The 16,201-nt window shown below is 39.1% G+C and overlaps 2 protein-coding genes across 3 annotated transcripts in view; one reads left to right on the top strand and one right to left on the bottom strand.

The window, feature by feature from the left end:
• Window positions 1–213: 213 nt before the first annotated feature.
• BBIP1 (BBSome interacting protein 1) lies at window positions 214–16,019 on the bottom strand. 2 transcript variants are annotated; one of them, XM_080643115.1, is made up of 4 exons: window positions 15,881–16,019; window positions 14,855–14,952; window positions 2,016–2,087; window positions 214–711 (listed from the first exon to the last, which is right to left on the bottom strand). In XM_080643115.1, the coding sequence occupies exons 3-4, from the start codon at window positions 2,059–2,061 to the stop codon at window positions 545–547; spliced, it is 213 nt and encodes a 70-aa protein (XP_080499241.1). In that variant the 5' UTR covers window positions 2,062–2,087; window positions 14,855–14,952; window positions 15,881–16,019; the 3' UTR covers window positions 214–544. The 2 variants fall into 2 exon arrangements, with proteins under 2 accessions (XP_080499241.1, XP_080499242.1); XM_080643116.1 differs by having other exon boundaries at window positions 14,855–14,940; window positions 15,881–15,908.
• SHOC2 (SHOC2 leucine rich repeat scaffold protein) overlaps window positions 15,475–16,201 on the top strand; it is a 51,777-nt gene continuing 51,050 nt past the window's right edge. The window contains exon 1 of the mRNA XM_080643109.1: window positions 15,475–15,734. The gene's annotated coding sequence lies outside the window, so the exon portion shown is untranslated. The remainder of the gene's footprint in view (window positions 15,735–16,201) is intronic.

Genomic DNA, 16,201 nt, shown 5'->3' with positions numbered 1-16,201 from the left:
TATTTCATTAAGTCCTTGAAATCAGTATAATTAAAAGCTCAGGTGAGGGTTTCTTAAGTTTATTTTAAGAAATAGAGTTTTGTCTTGACTAGTAGGATCTGTTTAAGGCAAAATAGCCTTAAACATGATATGTCACACCAAATTCATAAAGAGTTTTAAAAATTAGGTAATGTAAAAGCCCATCATGAACACTTAATGCAAGATTAGAATGTATCTTTAAATTCAGTTTTTAATAAACATTAAAAATTCTCTGAATATAAAAGTTGTAGTCAGTCACTTATGCCTAAGAATGTTATCAGCCGTATAATAGTAATGGTGAACGCTAACTTAATTGGTAGTTCTAAAAACTTGGGTAAAAAAACACACAAGATTTGGGTTAGTTTTGTTAATGGCTTATATTCATTACAAACCATACAAGTTTCATTAGTCTCTTGGGTATTTTATATTACCTATATGAATATCAGTTTTATTAACACATACTACTTTCAGCATACAGGTGGATTATTTTCTAGCTACTGTTAATAGCTAGAAAGTGCTAAGTTATTCAGTGAGTCATTTGCTGTTGGTCCTTTTCTGCCATTTCTTGTTGGCGAATTGTTTCTTGTGCTGCTTGCTGCATTTTCTCCAGTTTTTCCATAGTCAGAGATTTTAAGGGTAAAAGTTTGGGTTTACACAGCACCATTGTGGTTATATCTTCCACAGACAATTGCCCTAAGTTTAAAAAGAAGTAAGAATTTGAGATAATCCAGTTGTTTGGCAGTTTGGATTTGCAGTTAGAATGAAGGTCTAAAAACTTAAATCATTATTAATGAAAATCTCTTGTTCTCATAGTCTACCCCTGTAACATTTCTAAATTTTATAAACATAAAAGCATTTAATGCTAGGGAGTTCATAAGGAAGACAAGTTTCAAACTTTATAGCTAAGATTCTAAGTTATATAAGACACAACTTTTTTTGTCAAATGTTTAGTTGAAAAGATTTGGAAGAAATGCATAGTGCCTAAAAATACTTAGTGAAGTATGGCATTAATTTAACACCAATATTCAAATTCCTGAGTATTTCACTGAAAACTTTAGCATTTCTTACTATTTAGATTTTTTTTTTTTTACCCAGATTCAGACCTTATTTAATACTAGAGACCCAGTGCACAAATTCGTGCACAAGGGTGGGGGGAGGGACCGAGGGACGTTGGCCGCTGGCCCGAGGAGGGAGCCAGCCCTCAGCTCCCCTAGGAAAGGGGCCGCATCTGCCGCCACCCACCCCCAGTTCCCTGTCCCAGCCTGTGGCCCAAAGGCCCCGGTTGGGGTTAGGAGAGGAGGCGACAGTCGCCGGGCCAGGTGCGGAAGGAATGGACACCGATGCCACTGTCGGCGCCCCACCTCCCGCCCTCCTTCCCTCGCCTCTGCCACCACGGCAGGTGGGTGGCCCCTGGGGGAGGGAGAGGACAGGATCGAGACAAATCCTTATGTCAAGGGCTGACTTTCAATAGATCGCAGTGAGGGAGCTGCTCTGCTACCTATGAAACCTTGACCCAGAAGCAGGTCTCTGAATGGTTTAGCACCAGGGGCTGATGGGGGCTGGCCAGACGGGGAGGGGCCACGGGAAATTGGCTGTGGGAGTGCACTGACCACCAGGGGGCAGCTCCTGCTTTGAGCGTCTGCCCCCTGGTGGTCAGTGTGTGTCATAGCTACTGGTCGACTGGTTGTTCCAGTCATTTGGTAGTAACGGTCGCTTAGGCTTTTATAGATATAGAATATGGTGTATTACAGTGCTCTTTTTTGTTAATTTTGGTTGTAACCTGCAATCTTGAGTATAACAGGCTTTTAGGTTTAAGAAACAGTGCTTCATTTGTCATCATTTTACTGGGAAAAATAAATCAATTGATGGACAGTAAATGTGGGACACAGAACACAGTAGTTTCAGATTCTTAGCTATTGAGCCTACTATGTGACACTGCCTATTACTTTATATGTTCCTATTATATCCTATCACTTAAGTAATTGTGATTTAAATACCTTGTTTTGGAAGAACTTCCCGGAACATGGACTTCACTTCTGCCATACCTGAATTGCTGGATATAGTTTTTCCTTCAAGAAGAAATCAATTATTAGTATTATTCAAGAATGAATTCCCAACATATTGCTTGAGACATTTCCATTGTAATTTAAGAAGTAAAATCAAATTCCTATAAATAAACTACCTATCCTCGTATAATTTTCCCCTTAATTTCCTGTGGATCTTGTAAACGAAACAAGGTTGAGCTAGTTCATATAAGCATCTAGATCTTGTCAACTTTCACTGGTCAATAGTGTTAATTGGAAGACTGCATATTCTAAATTTATCCCCTCATAGTGAAAAATTGGCAGAAAAATTGGTGCTTGTTTAGACAAAGATAATTATCTAGTAGATGTTAGCTGAGGAAAACAACGGCATTTGTGTGCAGCCATCTTGGTTTACTGATAGCATCTTCCCTGAATGATGGGTGACGTAAATAACATGATCATTTGGAAGGAGGTAAGAGGTAATTAGGGAAAGGATGAGGTAGGAGGTAACCATTTCCTAACATTCTCACTTCTCTCAATAGCTGGTCTCTAATCCTTTTGCTATAATGGCAAAAGGCATCCTTAGGATCAGTTACTGGCTGCACACTTTCAGGTTGTAAGAAAGTAGCAAACAGGTGAAATTGGCTCTTGAAGAACAGAAACGCTTTCAGTTTACTATTTTCCTCAATACAGAAATACTATATGCTAAATACCAGTGAATACCCTTATATGAGTATTTTGTGAATATTCTAGCATATATGCCATCTCTGGCTGATGACTTTTGTTCCCATTGTTACATCCCAGATTATAGCTATGCTATATATTCAAGGTGTTCAGGATGTAATTTGTAGCCTGATCCCTTTCTAAACAGGTGATTCTCCAGACAGTCCCACCCTTTTTGTAATATTTCGCCATACTGATGCTGATGCAACCTTAACCATGTGTCTTTCATAACATCATCACCACAGAAGATTTATTATTTATAAAGTGGTGATGCTGGCCTGGTGCCTGCCTTAACCGCCCACTGCAAATGAGTTGTAATCAAATGAAGCTGCTTAGTTATTCCCACTCCACTACTACTTTGACATTCCGGATAAAAGCTTCCTACTCTTCATTCACCAAGCCTCTTCCCCTCATTCAAATTTCTATTTCAGAATATCTAAGCAGCAATCTTACCATTATGCTGCTCTTTCTGGGAGTGAAAATGAAATAGGGGATGGACTAGAGTAATGGTCGGCAAACTCATTAGTCAACAGAGCCAAATATCAACAGTACAACGATTGAAATTTCTTTTGAGAGCCAAATTTTTAAACTTAAACTATATAGGTAGGTACATTGTTATTAACTTAATTAGGGTACTCCTTCAATCACACTGTACGTGCGCGCCCACACGTGGTATTTTGTGGAAGAGCCACACTCAAGGGGCCAAAGAGCCGCATGTGGCTTGCAAGCCGTGGTTTGCCGACCACTGGACTAGAGAATAAAGCAAGCAACTCATCACTAACTGGAATCTGAAATAACTGCATATGCAATTTCCTTAGAATGCACAGTTCTTCCTGCCACATTCTTTCCTTCTTGCACTTTGGCCTGCCAGTGGTAGGTACCTAGTAATCATCCCTTCCCTCTCCTCCCCGCCCCCGTGGGTTATGTTGAAGGCTAGTAACACTAGATACCTGATTAGCCTGAATATAACTAAAACAACATAACGTCTCCATTACAGATATCAATGAAAATATTCACTAGGCCCTTATTTGGGCCTAATCTGACATGATATGCTACTGAAAGGGAGAATATACACTACTGATGTTGATAAATGTGAAGGAAATACATAACAGCTAAACATTTTTTTGTCACCAAACTTTTATCAAAATGCTAAACTGGTGGGTGAACAATACTAAATTCTTATTAGCTGTTCTATAGATTAGCAACGCTAGCCACCCAAAATTCAATCACTGTCCTTCGCTTTCTTTGGTATATACCTCTTTCACATCCAAATTCTGGCCGGAGGAAAACAGTGAAACTTGGTGCTCCACCAAACCTTAGTTCTCAGTTTGACTAAGCTGCCATTGTTATGGGAAAGGGTGTGGGGCCAAAGGCCCGGTGTGGGGAAGATTAGTGCCATCACTTGCCTGGGTGGAATGCTTTACTAGGGCTGGTTCTTGTTCCTAGGTCCCCTTAGGCATTGGCAGGAGAGAAACAGGAAGGGAAGGGCTAAAATAAGCATGGTGGTGGCTGGATGGCCACATCGGCAAAGCTACACTGTCTTGATAATCAACTGCCCAGGGAGTCAAGAGTAGGAAGGAGCATTAATTTTCTCCAGATGGCCTGCTAATAGCCAAACCTGGGTGTTCTGTTAGGTGTAACATGGCCTAAGAGGCTGTGGCTGCTCTAAGGGCACTTTCTCATTGGGAAGATGTGTGTAACATCAGAGATAGATGCGCCAAAGAAGAAACATGCCAGCTACGGCTGAAATTCTTGTTTATCATAAAATTGCCACGTCATTTAATTCAATAATTATCTGTCTGCCATGTGCCAGGCACTAGTAATTAGTGAACAAAAGAGACAAAAAACAAAACCTTTGCCCTTTTGGAGTTTGCAGACTAGAGTAAGGGGAGAGAAATAATACAATGCTAGGAGAATGGTACATGAATATAGAAAAAATAATTTAAAGGGATTTAGGAATGCTGGGGGTCGTGCATTGCAATTTAAATAGGAAAATCACTACAGCCTCATTAAGGTAAAAATCTTTCTCATTTTGGTGTGTATGTTATGTCTTTTGCAAAAAAAAGTCAAAGCCTGATAGTATCAGCAGTTAGAGATACTGCGCTCTGTTGTTCGGTGGGTTTGTTGGTAGATTTCTTTTAGAAGGGTATTTTATAGTAGCTATCAATATTTTGTAGTATTTATGAAAACTAAATATGTACATTTTCTTTGACCCAAACATTCTAAAAGTAATGAGCCCTAAAGAAACAAAGCAGAGGTGGATAAAGATGTAAGAATAACAATGTTCATGAAAGCACTGCATTGATAAAACAAAATGTTCAGTAATGGATAAATGGATAAATGTTCACCAATATGTCTAAGGTTACATTATGGAATAGCCATACAATGGAATCATATGGAATACCATGCCAGACTTTAACCCTTTGTATGCCATAAGTGTCTTTGGACGCAAGCGGTGGACCTTCCCCACATGCCACGCATGTCTATAGCTGCAAACCTCGCATATCAACTCTGGTCGCCCAATTTTAAAATCAGACTTGTTAGTGACATCTCTGGGTTTGTAAAGAAAATTATGGTAACTTAAATTCATAAATATTCCAGCACATATGGAAGAAATTCCAATATCATATCGTTTTGGATGCGTGGTAGTTAACTGGTTAAAATTGATACAGATTGTCACGGCATTTTAAAACATGAAACTGCAGAAATAAAATAAAACTCTTACACTAATAGAATCTAAACTTTTATTGCTTAGAGAGAATGCAGTGTCAATCATTTTTTGAAGCTCTTGGTCTGGATAATTAGAAAATAATCTGCTTCCTTTCCCCCCATGGTTCCTTTAGTTTGTAACTTCTCCTAGAGAATGGATAAGTTAAAAATCTCTAGGGTGATTTAGTTTGGTGATCAAACTAAATTACAGGTGTGGGACTAGACAAGAGCACTAAAGCATGCTTCTGAAGCTTGAGACTATATATCAGTGGCCTTCAAGTTTTATGCTTCCATAACCCCCACAGATTTTGAAAAGCTAGGCAGATAAAGTACTCTTTTACATATTTCTAAATTGACATAAATTTGTTATAAGTTTAGTTCTAAAGGATATAATTTCCAGCATACTTAAAAATAACTTTTATATCAGTCTTTGAAAAGTATACCCAGTATAATCTAAGTATTAGAGTAGTTTGATAGCTACCATCATACATTAATTAAAAAAGGAAGAATTTTTTTAGATATTTTACATTGTTTTCTCCCTAGACCTCTATTTCCATTCCACTTAATTTTAATATATTTTCACCCTTGCACACATTTTAATTATCATCCTATCATACTTCTACAAAAAACGTTTATAAATGTAAATGAAAAACTTAAAAAATATTCTGGATTGAGTTGTTACAATCAGTGAAAAATTGATCAAAACAAATTACACATTAACAAAATGATTACTGAACATAAAAAATAAAGTTAATGGCTATATATCTGGTATTAAGCTTTGGATGTAAACACTGGAATTGAAAAGGATGCTGTTTTTGGTGATGACAATTATTCTTTCAGTGTAGAAAATAAATGTAATATAAGAAGGAGAATTTGGGATCATGTGTGCCTATGCAAACAGATTTTTTCTTTCAACAAAGTTACTAAATGTCTGTAATTTTCCAGCCACAACTAAATGAGGGAGATGCAGTGGATAAGAACCAGTTCCTCTCCTTGAGGAATTTGGGGGAGGTGAGATGGAGGAGAAACACAAGTAAATAAATAGGTACAATTGAACATAGTTTAAATTTAATAAAAGCGTATCTACTGTGCCTTACGAAACCAAAACCATGAGTGACTTGGCCCAGGATAGGTGACAGTGGCTGGTCTCTTAAGAATTACTACACGACATTGTGACTAGTCCCAGAAGGATGAATGAGGGTTCACTATGAAGAGAGCTGGTTATGTAGCAAGGGGAGGGTGTTCTAGACAAAGTGAAAAATATGTTCAAAGAAAAAAGCATTAAAAAAAAATAATAAGCCCAGTTCTGCTGGGTGGCTCAATTGGTTGGAGCATCATCCCATATATCAAAAGGTTGCGGGTTTAAGGCCCAGCTAGGGCACATACCTAAGGTGCAGACTTCTGTATACAGCTTTTGAAATGGATGGAATTTGTGGGTAGGCTACCCAGGGCAGGAAGCTGTATACAGAAGTCTGTGAGGTTTGATCCCCAGCCGAAGTGTATGCAGGAGGCAACTGATCAATGTTTTCCTCTGTCTCCCTATCCTCCTTCCCTTCTCTCTGAAAATCAATGAAAACATTCTAAGGTGAGGATTAAAAACAAAAAACCAAAACTCAGTGTATGTACTGTGGTGGGACTGGCAAGGTGGAGGCCAGTTCATGCTCAGCCTTGACCGACATGCCTCTGAGCTTGAAGTTCAGTTTTAAACCTCCCATCACCAATCCCCATGTCCCCCTACACCTTTTTGGGTGATAAGGAAATGATCAAGGATGACTGAGATTTCAAGCTAACATGTTTGAGTGAATTGTTGCAGGTATTAATGCAAGTTGGGAACACAGGAGAAACAGGTTAGGAGGGAAGGGTAAAGACCATGAATGAGGTTCAGCCCCATTGAGTGTGGAAGTCCAATAGGAAAGTAAAACGAACTGGAGGCCTAGAGCAGTGGTTGGCAAACTCATTAGTCAACAGAGCCAAATATCAACAGTACAACGATTGAAATTTCTCTTTTGAGAGCCAAATTTTTTAAACTTAACTTCTTCTAATGCCACTTCTTCAAAATAGACTCGCCCAGGCCGTGGTATTTTGTGGAAGAGCTACACTCAAGGGGCCAAAGAGCCGCATGTGGCTCGCGAGCCGCAGTTTGCTGACCACGGGCCTAGAGAGTCAGTGCTACAGTAGTTTAAGCTACACAAATGGATATAACCTAAAAAGGATGTGGAAAGATGGCAGATGGTGGTAGGATTGGTGGTAAAAAGAGATCAGAGTATAGTGTAGTGTCTAAGAGAAGGATCTGGAGACAGATTAGTCATTTAAACAAATTAATTTTCTAGGCCTCAGTTTCATTGGTAAAATAAAGCTTATAATAGCATTGACTTAGTTTATTAAATAAGAGAATTCATGGTAAAGCCATTAGACCAGTCCTTAGCACATGTAAAAGCTCAGTGAATTTTAGTGACTCTTACTGTTACACCATTACAGTGTTGTCTTTAGATACTTAGGAATAATAATAGCCTACTGACATGTATTAGAGTTATAGAGGCTTATTAATAAAACAGAATGAACCTGGCCAATGTGGCTCAATAGTTGAGCATCAAACTATGAACCAGGAGGTCACAGTTCCATTCCAGGTCAGGGCAAATGCCCGGGTTGCAGGCTTGATTCCTGGTGGGGGATGTGCAGGAGGCAACTGATCAATGATTCTCTCTCATTAATGTTTCTCTCTCTCCCTCTCCCTTCCTCTCTGAAATAATTAAAAGTATATATGTTTATTTAAAAAAAAAACAATGAAGAAAAACCTACAGGCAAGCAGGAACACTTTATAATTGTCCACTCCTTTACACCCATATTGTCTTAAAAGTTACCTTAAAGAAAGAATACTTTCAATGCTTACAAATCTACTTTAGCATCTTTCCTACAATTTATCATAGTGGCTCTTAATTTTTAGTTTGCTTAAGAATAACAGAATAGTGTTTTAGTACAAAATCATGTATTTTAACTACATAGATATTCAAAGAGATTTCTATAGTAATTTTGAAAATAACTTTTACCCTAAGAGGTAACTTTTGAATTGATTTACTCACCCTCCATTGCATCCCCTCATACATAATTAAATTTAACAGACTCAAACCAGGTCTGTCTTATCCAACATCACATAGCTGGTGAGTAGAGAAACAGGATTTGAACTCAAGCCTGACTATTAAGCCTGGTCTCTTCAGTTTTCTCTATGCTGCATCTGTGGGAATGGCCTGAAGATCCCCAAATGTATTTAATATGGTGCCCCATTGCAAGAACACCAACATTTAAGATGATAGATAAGAGGAAAGTAGACTATAGAGCAGGGGTGGGCAAACTTTTTGACTCGAGGGCCACAATGGGTTCTTAAACTGGACCGGAGGGCCGGAACAAAAGCATGGATGGAGTGTTTGTGTGAACTAATATAAATTCAAAGTAAAGGATCGGAGGAGAGAGCAAGAGAACCAGATAGAACAGCCGGATCCGGCACGCGGGCCGTAGTTTGCCCACGGCTGCTATAGAGCGTAGAAGCCAATGAAGGTTAAAGTAACATGATCTTCAATTTCTGGTGAAATGGGCAGTTTTGAAGCTAATTATCTTTGCAAAGGAGGATGAAGATAAAATGAATAAAACAATAAATCCCACTATACAAATATAAGTGCAGCATACTGACTAAAGCACTGCATTTTTTTCCTCTTTAGTTTGAGAACTGTGTCAAAATCAGACTAATGTATGGCTCTAACGGACATGTGGTCTTTCCTTCTCACACACTCTCGTTAATTTGAGGAGTCAGCATTCCAGCTGTCCTGTTTGATAACACTCTGAAAGAAATTTAGCAGGAAAAAATACTGCTTTTTATTTGTGGGCTTTGTTTGTAGCATTAGCATTATTTTTAAAAGATGCCACTGGAACTTTAAAATTGCAACCTTAATTAGAAATATGCAACACTTAAAAAGTTACAAGTTTTATATTTTTTCTCAGACATATGGACATATGATAAGCCCAAAATCATGGGTTAAAGAGCTGGACAAGACTATTAGCTTTAGATTATAACCTAGTTTCACCTAGGCATCTGGAAAATATAGGCTATAGTCATCTAGGGGGCAGACAGAGAAAGAGAATAGATTACTAAAATCCAAATCCAATTCCTGGTAACTCAAAGCATCATATACTATGGATCAGAAATATCAAAATTAAAACATACTGTAGGTGCCAAAGCCAAGTCTTGGTTTCTTTCTTTTTTTAAAATATATTTTATTGATGTTTTTACAGAGAGTAAGGGAGAGGGATAGAGAGTTAGAAACATCAATCAGCTGCCTCCTGCACGCCCCCTACTGGGGATGTGCCTGCAACCAAGGTACATGCCCTTGACCGGAATCAAACCTGGGACCCTTGAGTCTGCAGGCTGACGCTCTATCCACTGAGCCAAACCGGTCAGGGCCCAAGTCTTGGTTTCTAAAAATTCTCAGGACAGTATTTAGATGTTTTTAAAACTGTCCTCCTAGGTCACATCAGTCTCCGCAATCCATTTTTAACCTTTGCGAGGTGCCCCAAGGAGCCATTCTGTAGATCAATGTAGTTATCCTCCCATATGTGCCTACCACTCCAACCAGCCACTAGTTCTTCATCATAATTCTTCTCCATTAATTTATCTAAAACTTACCAGTTTATCCTAATTGTACAGAACCCCATTTTAAATGTTTGAATTTAAATGCTTCAGAGTTTCTAGGGTTCCAAGTATTTTAAATAAGCTAGGACAGTAAAATCCAATTTATCATTTAAAACAAGTTTGTACTGGAGTTTGTTTCCTTTGTCTTCTAATCATCACATTTATAACTTAGTGTACAGGACTGTATTCTGGATGCTCTAGTGCTGTGTGACCTTGAATACATTGTGTAACCAATTGGAGGTCTGATTTTCTCATAAAAAACATGTTTAGTATATGTCCTCAGTTTCAAAGTTTAAGTGGAAAGTGGATATAAAAGTGCTTAGAAATATTGTTTGACCCTTATTATCACAGGTCTAATTTTCATATTGCTATAATAAAGGATTTGCTCTAGATTTCCAGTTAAGTACCTTTCAACACTAAACATTCTCTGAGTCCTCAACACCATGGTAACTATAAGACAATATGAAGGTGTTTTCTGTTTAAAATCAGTTTTACTTATTTACTTTTCAAGAGCATGTGCTGCCAAATGTGTTCTTAAATATATATATATTTTAATATAGTATATATTTTATTAGTTTGTACTAATACATTCTCATATTACAAAGGCAATTTAGTACAAGAATCTTTTTTAGATATTTGAATCTTAAATATATTTTTAAAAATATAAAGCAAACCTATTTCATAATATAGTGCAAGGTAGAAAAAATACGGACAAGTTTTTAAGTTGGCGGCACAAGTGAAAACCTTCAGAACTATCATTAAGGGAATAGAAGCTTGCTGTATGTAAGAACCTATCTTGAATTTCTGATGAAGGTGACAAGTCACCTGTTGCCTAACTAGATAAGTAAATGCACCTGAAATATGGCAAAAAGAAAACATTGCTTAAGCATTCTGAGATTCTCAACCAAAGTACCAATCATGTTTCCATGTAAGGGACTCAGAGGTAATAAACTGGGAGCCCTTGGTTCTATTTGTTAAATGTTTTGCTGGCTTGCTAAATGTTTAAAAATTATTTGAACCAATGTTTAAAAAGCAGGATATTTTACCTAAAGTCCAAATTTCAGCTCCTCTTGACACATATGGCAACACGAGGCCCATATTCCCACATGGCAAAATTTAGGGCTGGGAAGTGATGCCCCATTTAGATGAGCATGGGGAATTCTCTAGTTTCCACTATAATGTATTGTTTCTCTTTACCTTACCTGCTAGCAGCTACAGGCATGTGACTTTGCAACTTCAGTAAAATACAGAGCCACTGCAACATATATGCCAAACTGTCCTATTTTATAATTAATGTGTATTAAGAAGCAAAAAATACAACCTGGGAACTGAGGGAGACATCAGAAACAATCCTGATTATGTAAAGGACAGGACATTTTTCTTTTGTGAATATTTAACGTTAGTTCCCTTTAACTCAGGGGTGGGGAATCATTTTTCTGCCAAGGGCCATTTGGATATTCATAACATCATTCACTTAACATATATTTATGTTGCTATGAAAAAAGCTCCTAGATTTAATGAATTTGGAGTCCTGCCTGTGGTTGCCTTCACAGGGCCAGACCGAATGATTTCACAGGCTTTATTCGGCCCCACTCCTGCTTTAAGTAAATTCAATCTGGCTAGTCCAGGTTGTGGATGGGGGTAGCAGGACTGGTAGGAAAAACAGCAAAAATGTTTATCTTTTGTCTTATCCAAGACTTGTGGTTGACCTAATAGAAGGATTTTCAAAAGCAGATTTCTGAATGTGAACATGAGAAAAAGGTAAAAGAGGGAGCCCCAAAAGAAGGTGTTTTTCAGCAGACACAATAGTAATGCTCACTCTCACTGAATGGCTGCCCACATGCTAGCTGGGTGCCTAATTTGGTTTGATAATGCTCATCTGGAGATGCCAAATAACTTCATATGTCATGTAGTTGGAAGCCATAGTAGATTCTATTCTGTTCTGCTATCTGGCATCTGCTGGTAGAAAAATGTTGCAACATGTTTCAATTTGGCTAATGACTCCAGACTCATGGGAATAAAATGTGTGGTGTCTAGCTTCTGGAATGTGCCTAGGCCTAAGAACAGGAACTGTTCTTCTTGGGTGAACTTGGATAATGGCATTGGTTCTGGTATACTCCAGTAGCAGACACTACTATTAAGTTAGTAGAAAATGACACAACATCCTACTCATGCAAAATGTCTTTTTCTAATAATTTTTGCCATTTAAAAATTCAGGACTAGAAAGTGGTCCTAAAAATATTATTAACCTTTAAAAAGGTATTTAAAGAACTTTTTACCTTCCCAGCATCTGAGATATACAGCTATTTCAACAGTATACAAGGAAGGAGAAAAATTTGATAATTTCTTCAGTGTTTCTCAAAGCCTGATCCTTAGATCACCTGCATCAAAATCCCCTGGACATTTATTAAAAATAGATTTGTCTGGAGGCTTCCCCAAACTCTCTGAATCAGAATCTCTGCTTATTTTATTAAGAGCCCCACATTAAACTTGGAGAATCACTGTCTTAGATGCATTATTACTCGATAAATATTTCATGCCCATGTGCCCAAATTGGACTGCTTTAGAATTTATTAGTAACTACCACACACATAACATATATGTGCTACACACTAAGTAAAGCACTTTATAGTTGAGTCATTCTGTTCAACAATCCTAAGGGGTTTTATAGCTCCATTTAATAGGTGATAAATAGAATGAGTAAAGTGTCCAAAGTCACCAGCTAGTGAATGGCCCTGTTCCGGAAACCCAGATCTGATTCTAAAATCTGTGGTCTTAATTGGTATATGAAGTCAACTTAAAATTATTTCACAGTTCCATATGAGCAAATTCCTTCTACACAAAAGAAGTGACTGATGGAGTACATTACTTAACTTTCAATTTCTGCCCTCCCAGAGCATTTCCTTCTGCTCCCTTAAGTGCATTTTCTTCCTTGCACTTATCTCTCAGGATCAAAAATAAGTCTAGGATATGAGAACTACTGAGCTTGGCAGTTTTGGGAGTTTTTCTCATGATCATGAAGCAAATTCTGGAAGTACATCTCTATCCATTGGGCAGAGAATTTTCCTAATGTACCATTAAGTATAATCTTGATTTTGCAAATTTTAATAGGCTTCAATGAATGTTACCAAAAAGCTATCACAGAACACCAGGACCAATCAGGACTTGCAAGAGAATTTCAGGGGGGAAAATAACATTGCCTAATTTGAAAGGTGGCCAGATGGCCAGTAGTTGCCTTGATATCTGCTTTAATAACATCAAGATTCATCTGTAGATGAATTGCAGGGCCCACACATCTTCCATCAACAGTCCTTGGAGTTGAAACTCAAAAACTATGCTGACATCAGTACACTTTGCTGCAGATTACATTGCGTCAGCTCCAAGTGTAGGAAAAATAGCAACATTTAATAAAGGTAGACAGTCAATCTTGCCAGTCCAGGGCACTAATGCATACTCCACACATACAGGAGCATTAAATGCTAAACTGTAAGACACCATAGAAAGATGCATGTGCTGAGAAGTGGAATGAATTCAACTCATGGCACGGGTAGATGTAGCTGCATTTGAGAAACCTTAATCATGATTGGAAAAGTATGAATACTGTCAAGTATGCTAGAAAAAAATGTTTAGTAGAATCTAATCAAGTATGTAGACCAACTTCTGATTTATAAGAGACAAAGACCCTGGCCTGAACTTTTCAAAATGCCAGTGTAACAAGGAAAAAAAAAAAAAAGAATGAGGGAACTATTCTACATTAAGGCTAAAGAGTTACAATATCCAAGTACATATAGGAACCCTGACTGGATTCTTTCTTTGCCAGGGGAGTGGAGGAAAAGATATTCTTGTGTCAAATGGGAAAATTTACGTAATAGATTTTAAATAGTACAGAATTATTAATTTCCTTAGTTGTGATAATGATACTGTTTTGCAGGAGAACTTTATGATTCTTGGGAAATACATGCTGGAAGTTTTAGGGCATCTACTTAACATTATGTGTCTGCAATCTATTCCCAAATGGTTCAATGACAATGAAAATGTGTGTGAGAAGGGATGAAATAAATATGGCAAAATGTTAACTGTTGGATCTAGGTGAAGGGTATATGAATGTTTATTGTATTTTTTCAACTTTTTAAATTTTTGAATATTTATTTTAATAAAAAATTGGGGGAGTAGCTCATGTTGGCAAGTCTTCAGAGGGGAAGCCTAAGAAAGGTTGAGTAGTAGGGACTATGCTGAATTTCTGATAAACTTAAGTTCTAAAAAACCTTGCCTGCAATATTTTGGGCATCCAGGAGACATCTCAACATTCAATCTTTCAGTAAATACCAAAATACCATGTGCAGGATAAAATGACAGGAAGATGAACCTGATACAAACCATTCTATTTAGGCGTAAACATAGTAGTGAAACTAAGAACATAAGCAACTCATATATAAAACAGAGGTCATATAAGAGGTACTAAAAGTGCTAAGTAAGCTCAAAGAAAATTATTTCCTGCTGGGGAGAATCTGGAAACACAGCTCCAAGGATAACCAGGACATGTATACAGAATCACAAAATGTAGGTGTTTCAGAGATTAACATAGGAAGAAACGAGTAGTTCATTTTGGGGGGATATGAGTGAGTACTAAGGAAGTAGAAATTAAGTAGGTTTGCACCCTTGTTGTTGACTGGCTGGGTAAAACCGATTTTCAATTTACCTGAAAGTTCGCCTGGTCTTTTTCCTTTGCAGCTTTAGGCATCCAACCCGGTATCACCAAAATGACTGACAATTTTTTATTCAAGCCTAGAGAAGGAACTACATGGGATAGTGAGTGACAACTCGTGTAAAGCGTCACATATACTAATACTGTAGTTATATATTCACAAGCATTAAATTTTTTAATAAACCGCAGACATGCAGAATTCGGATGTAAATCTTCATCCAGAACTGCAATCAGTACTTACAGATCCTCAACAGAGGAGAAAAAAAGGGAGAAAATTCAAAATATGAAGGAGGCGGGGAAATAAGACTTAGAAGTGTTGCTGCCATGGTGGGGACCATCCTTTTCCTTTTTAGCTAGGAATGGAAAATGATTTCGTCAAGCTCCCCAATTCTTCGTCCTCCAAAGGTCAGGGGGTGAAAGTACTTAATAGGAACTTGCGGAGGCGTGGTCAGGAGCTCGGAGCGGGAGTTAAGGGCTCCGCCCTGAGGCCCGCGCCCTGGCCCCTCCGGAGAGGGCTGGCTGCAGCTGGGCGAGGGGGCCGGTGGAGCGGCCTCGCCCCACAGAGAGGCGGAAGGAGGGCGGGCCGCCGCCTGGCCAGCCCGGAAAGAAAAGCTGCTTCCAGCGGAAGCAACTCAAGGCTCCGCTCGCCTCCGCGGCGCTCTGTCTCCCAGGGACCGTCGGGCCCAGGCCTGCATCACAGGGGGAGGCCCAGGGACATCCACATCACTTCGCGACTCCAGTCGGAATGGGCACTCTCGGGGCCCCGGGGGCGCACGCGATTCCCACTCTTCCGCCTTGACCCTATTCAGAAGTGCCAAACGCAACTTCCGGGCAGGACAGGGATTTTCGGAGCTCTAAACTCTTGTCCTCATAGGTAAGTGACCAGACGTCCCAGCAAACTAAGGACCAGGACCCCTGCTCCCTCCTCGCCCCCATCCCAGGCAGCTAGTCCGGAATATTAATTAACTTGCCTAACATGGGATGTCTGGTCACCTTTGGTCCCATTTTGGGTCTACTTACAGATGCTTCTCTTCCCAGACCGCTTAGCTGTTGCCAGGGCAACGGAGGGGACGAAGGGAAAACTACGTCACACAGGAGACGGGAGGCCCGTAAACTCCCGTTGCCATTATCAGTTATGGCTGCCTTGGCTTCAACGATGCCTTCCTATTGGGTGTTGTCTCTACCCTCCTGGAAGCTTACTCTGTGACCCGGCGAGCTCGCGGCGTCCAGCGGGCGGGAGAGGGCGTGGAGGAGTAGAGGAGAGGGAAGGGCGGGGCGAGGAAAGCCGAAGCCGATGGCTGCTTTTGATTGGGTAGCGTCTCTGGCTCTAGTGCCTCGTTC

This window comes from Plecotus auritus, assembly GCF_963455305.1.
Source record: "Plecotus auritus genome assembly, chromosome: 9".
NCBI lineage: Eukaryota > Metazoa > Chordata > Mammalia > Chiroptera > Vespertilionidae > Plecotus > Plecotus auritus.
This window is presented reverse-complemented; position numbering and strand designations above follow the sequence as displayed.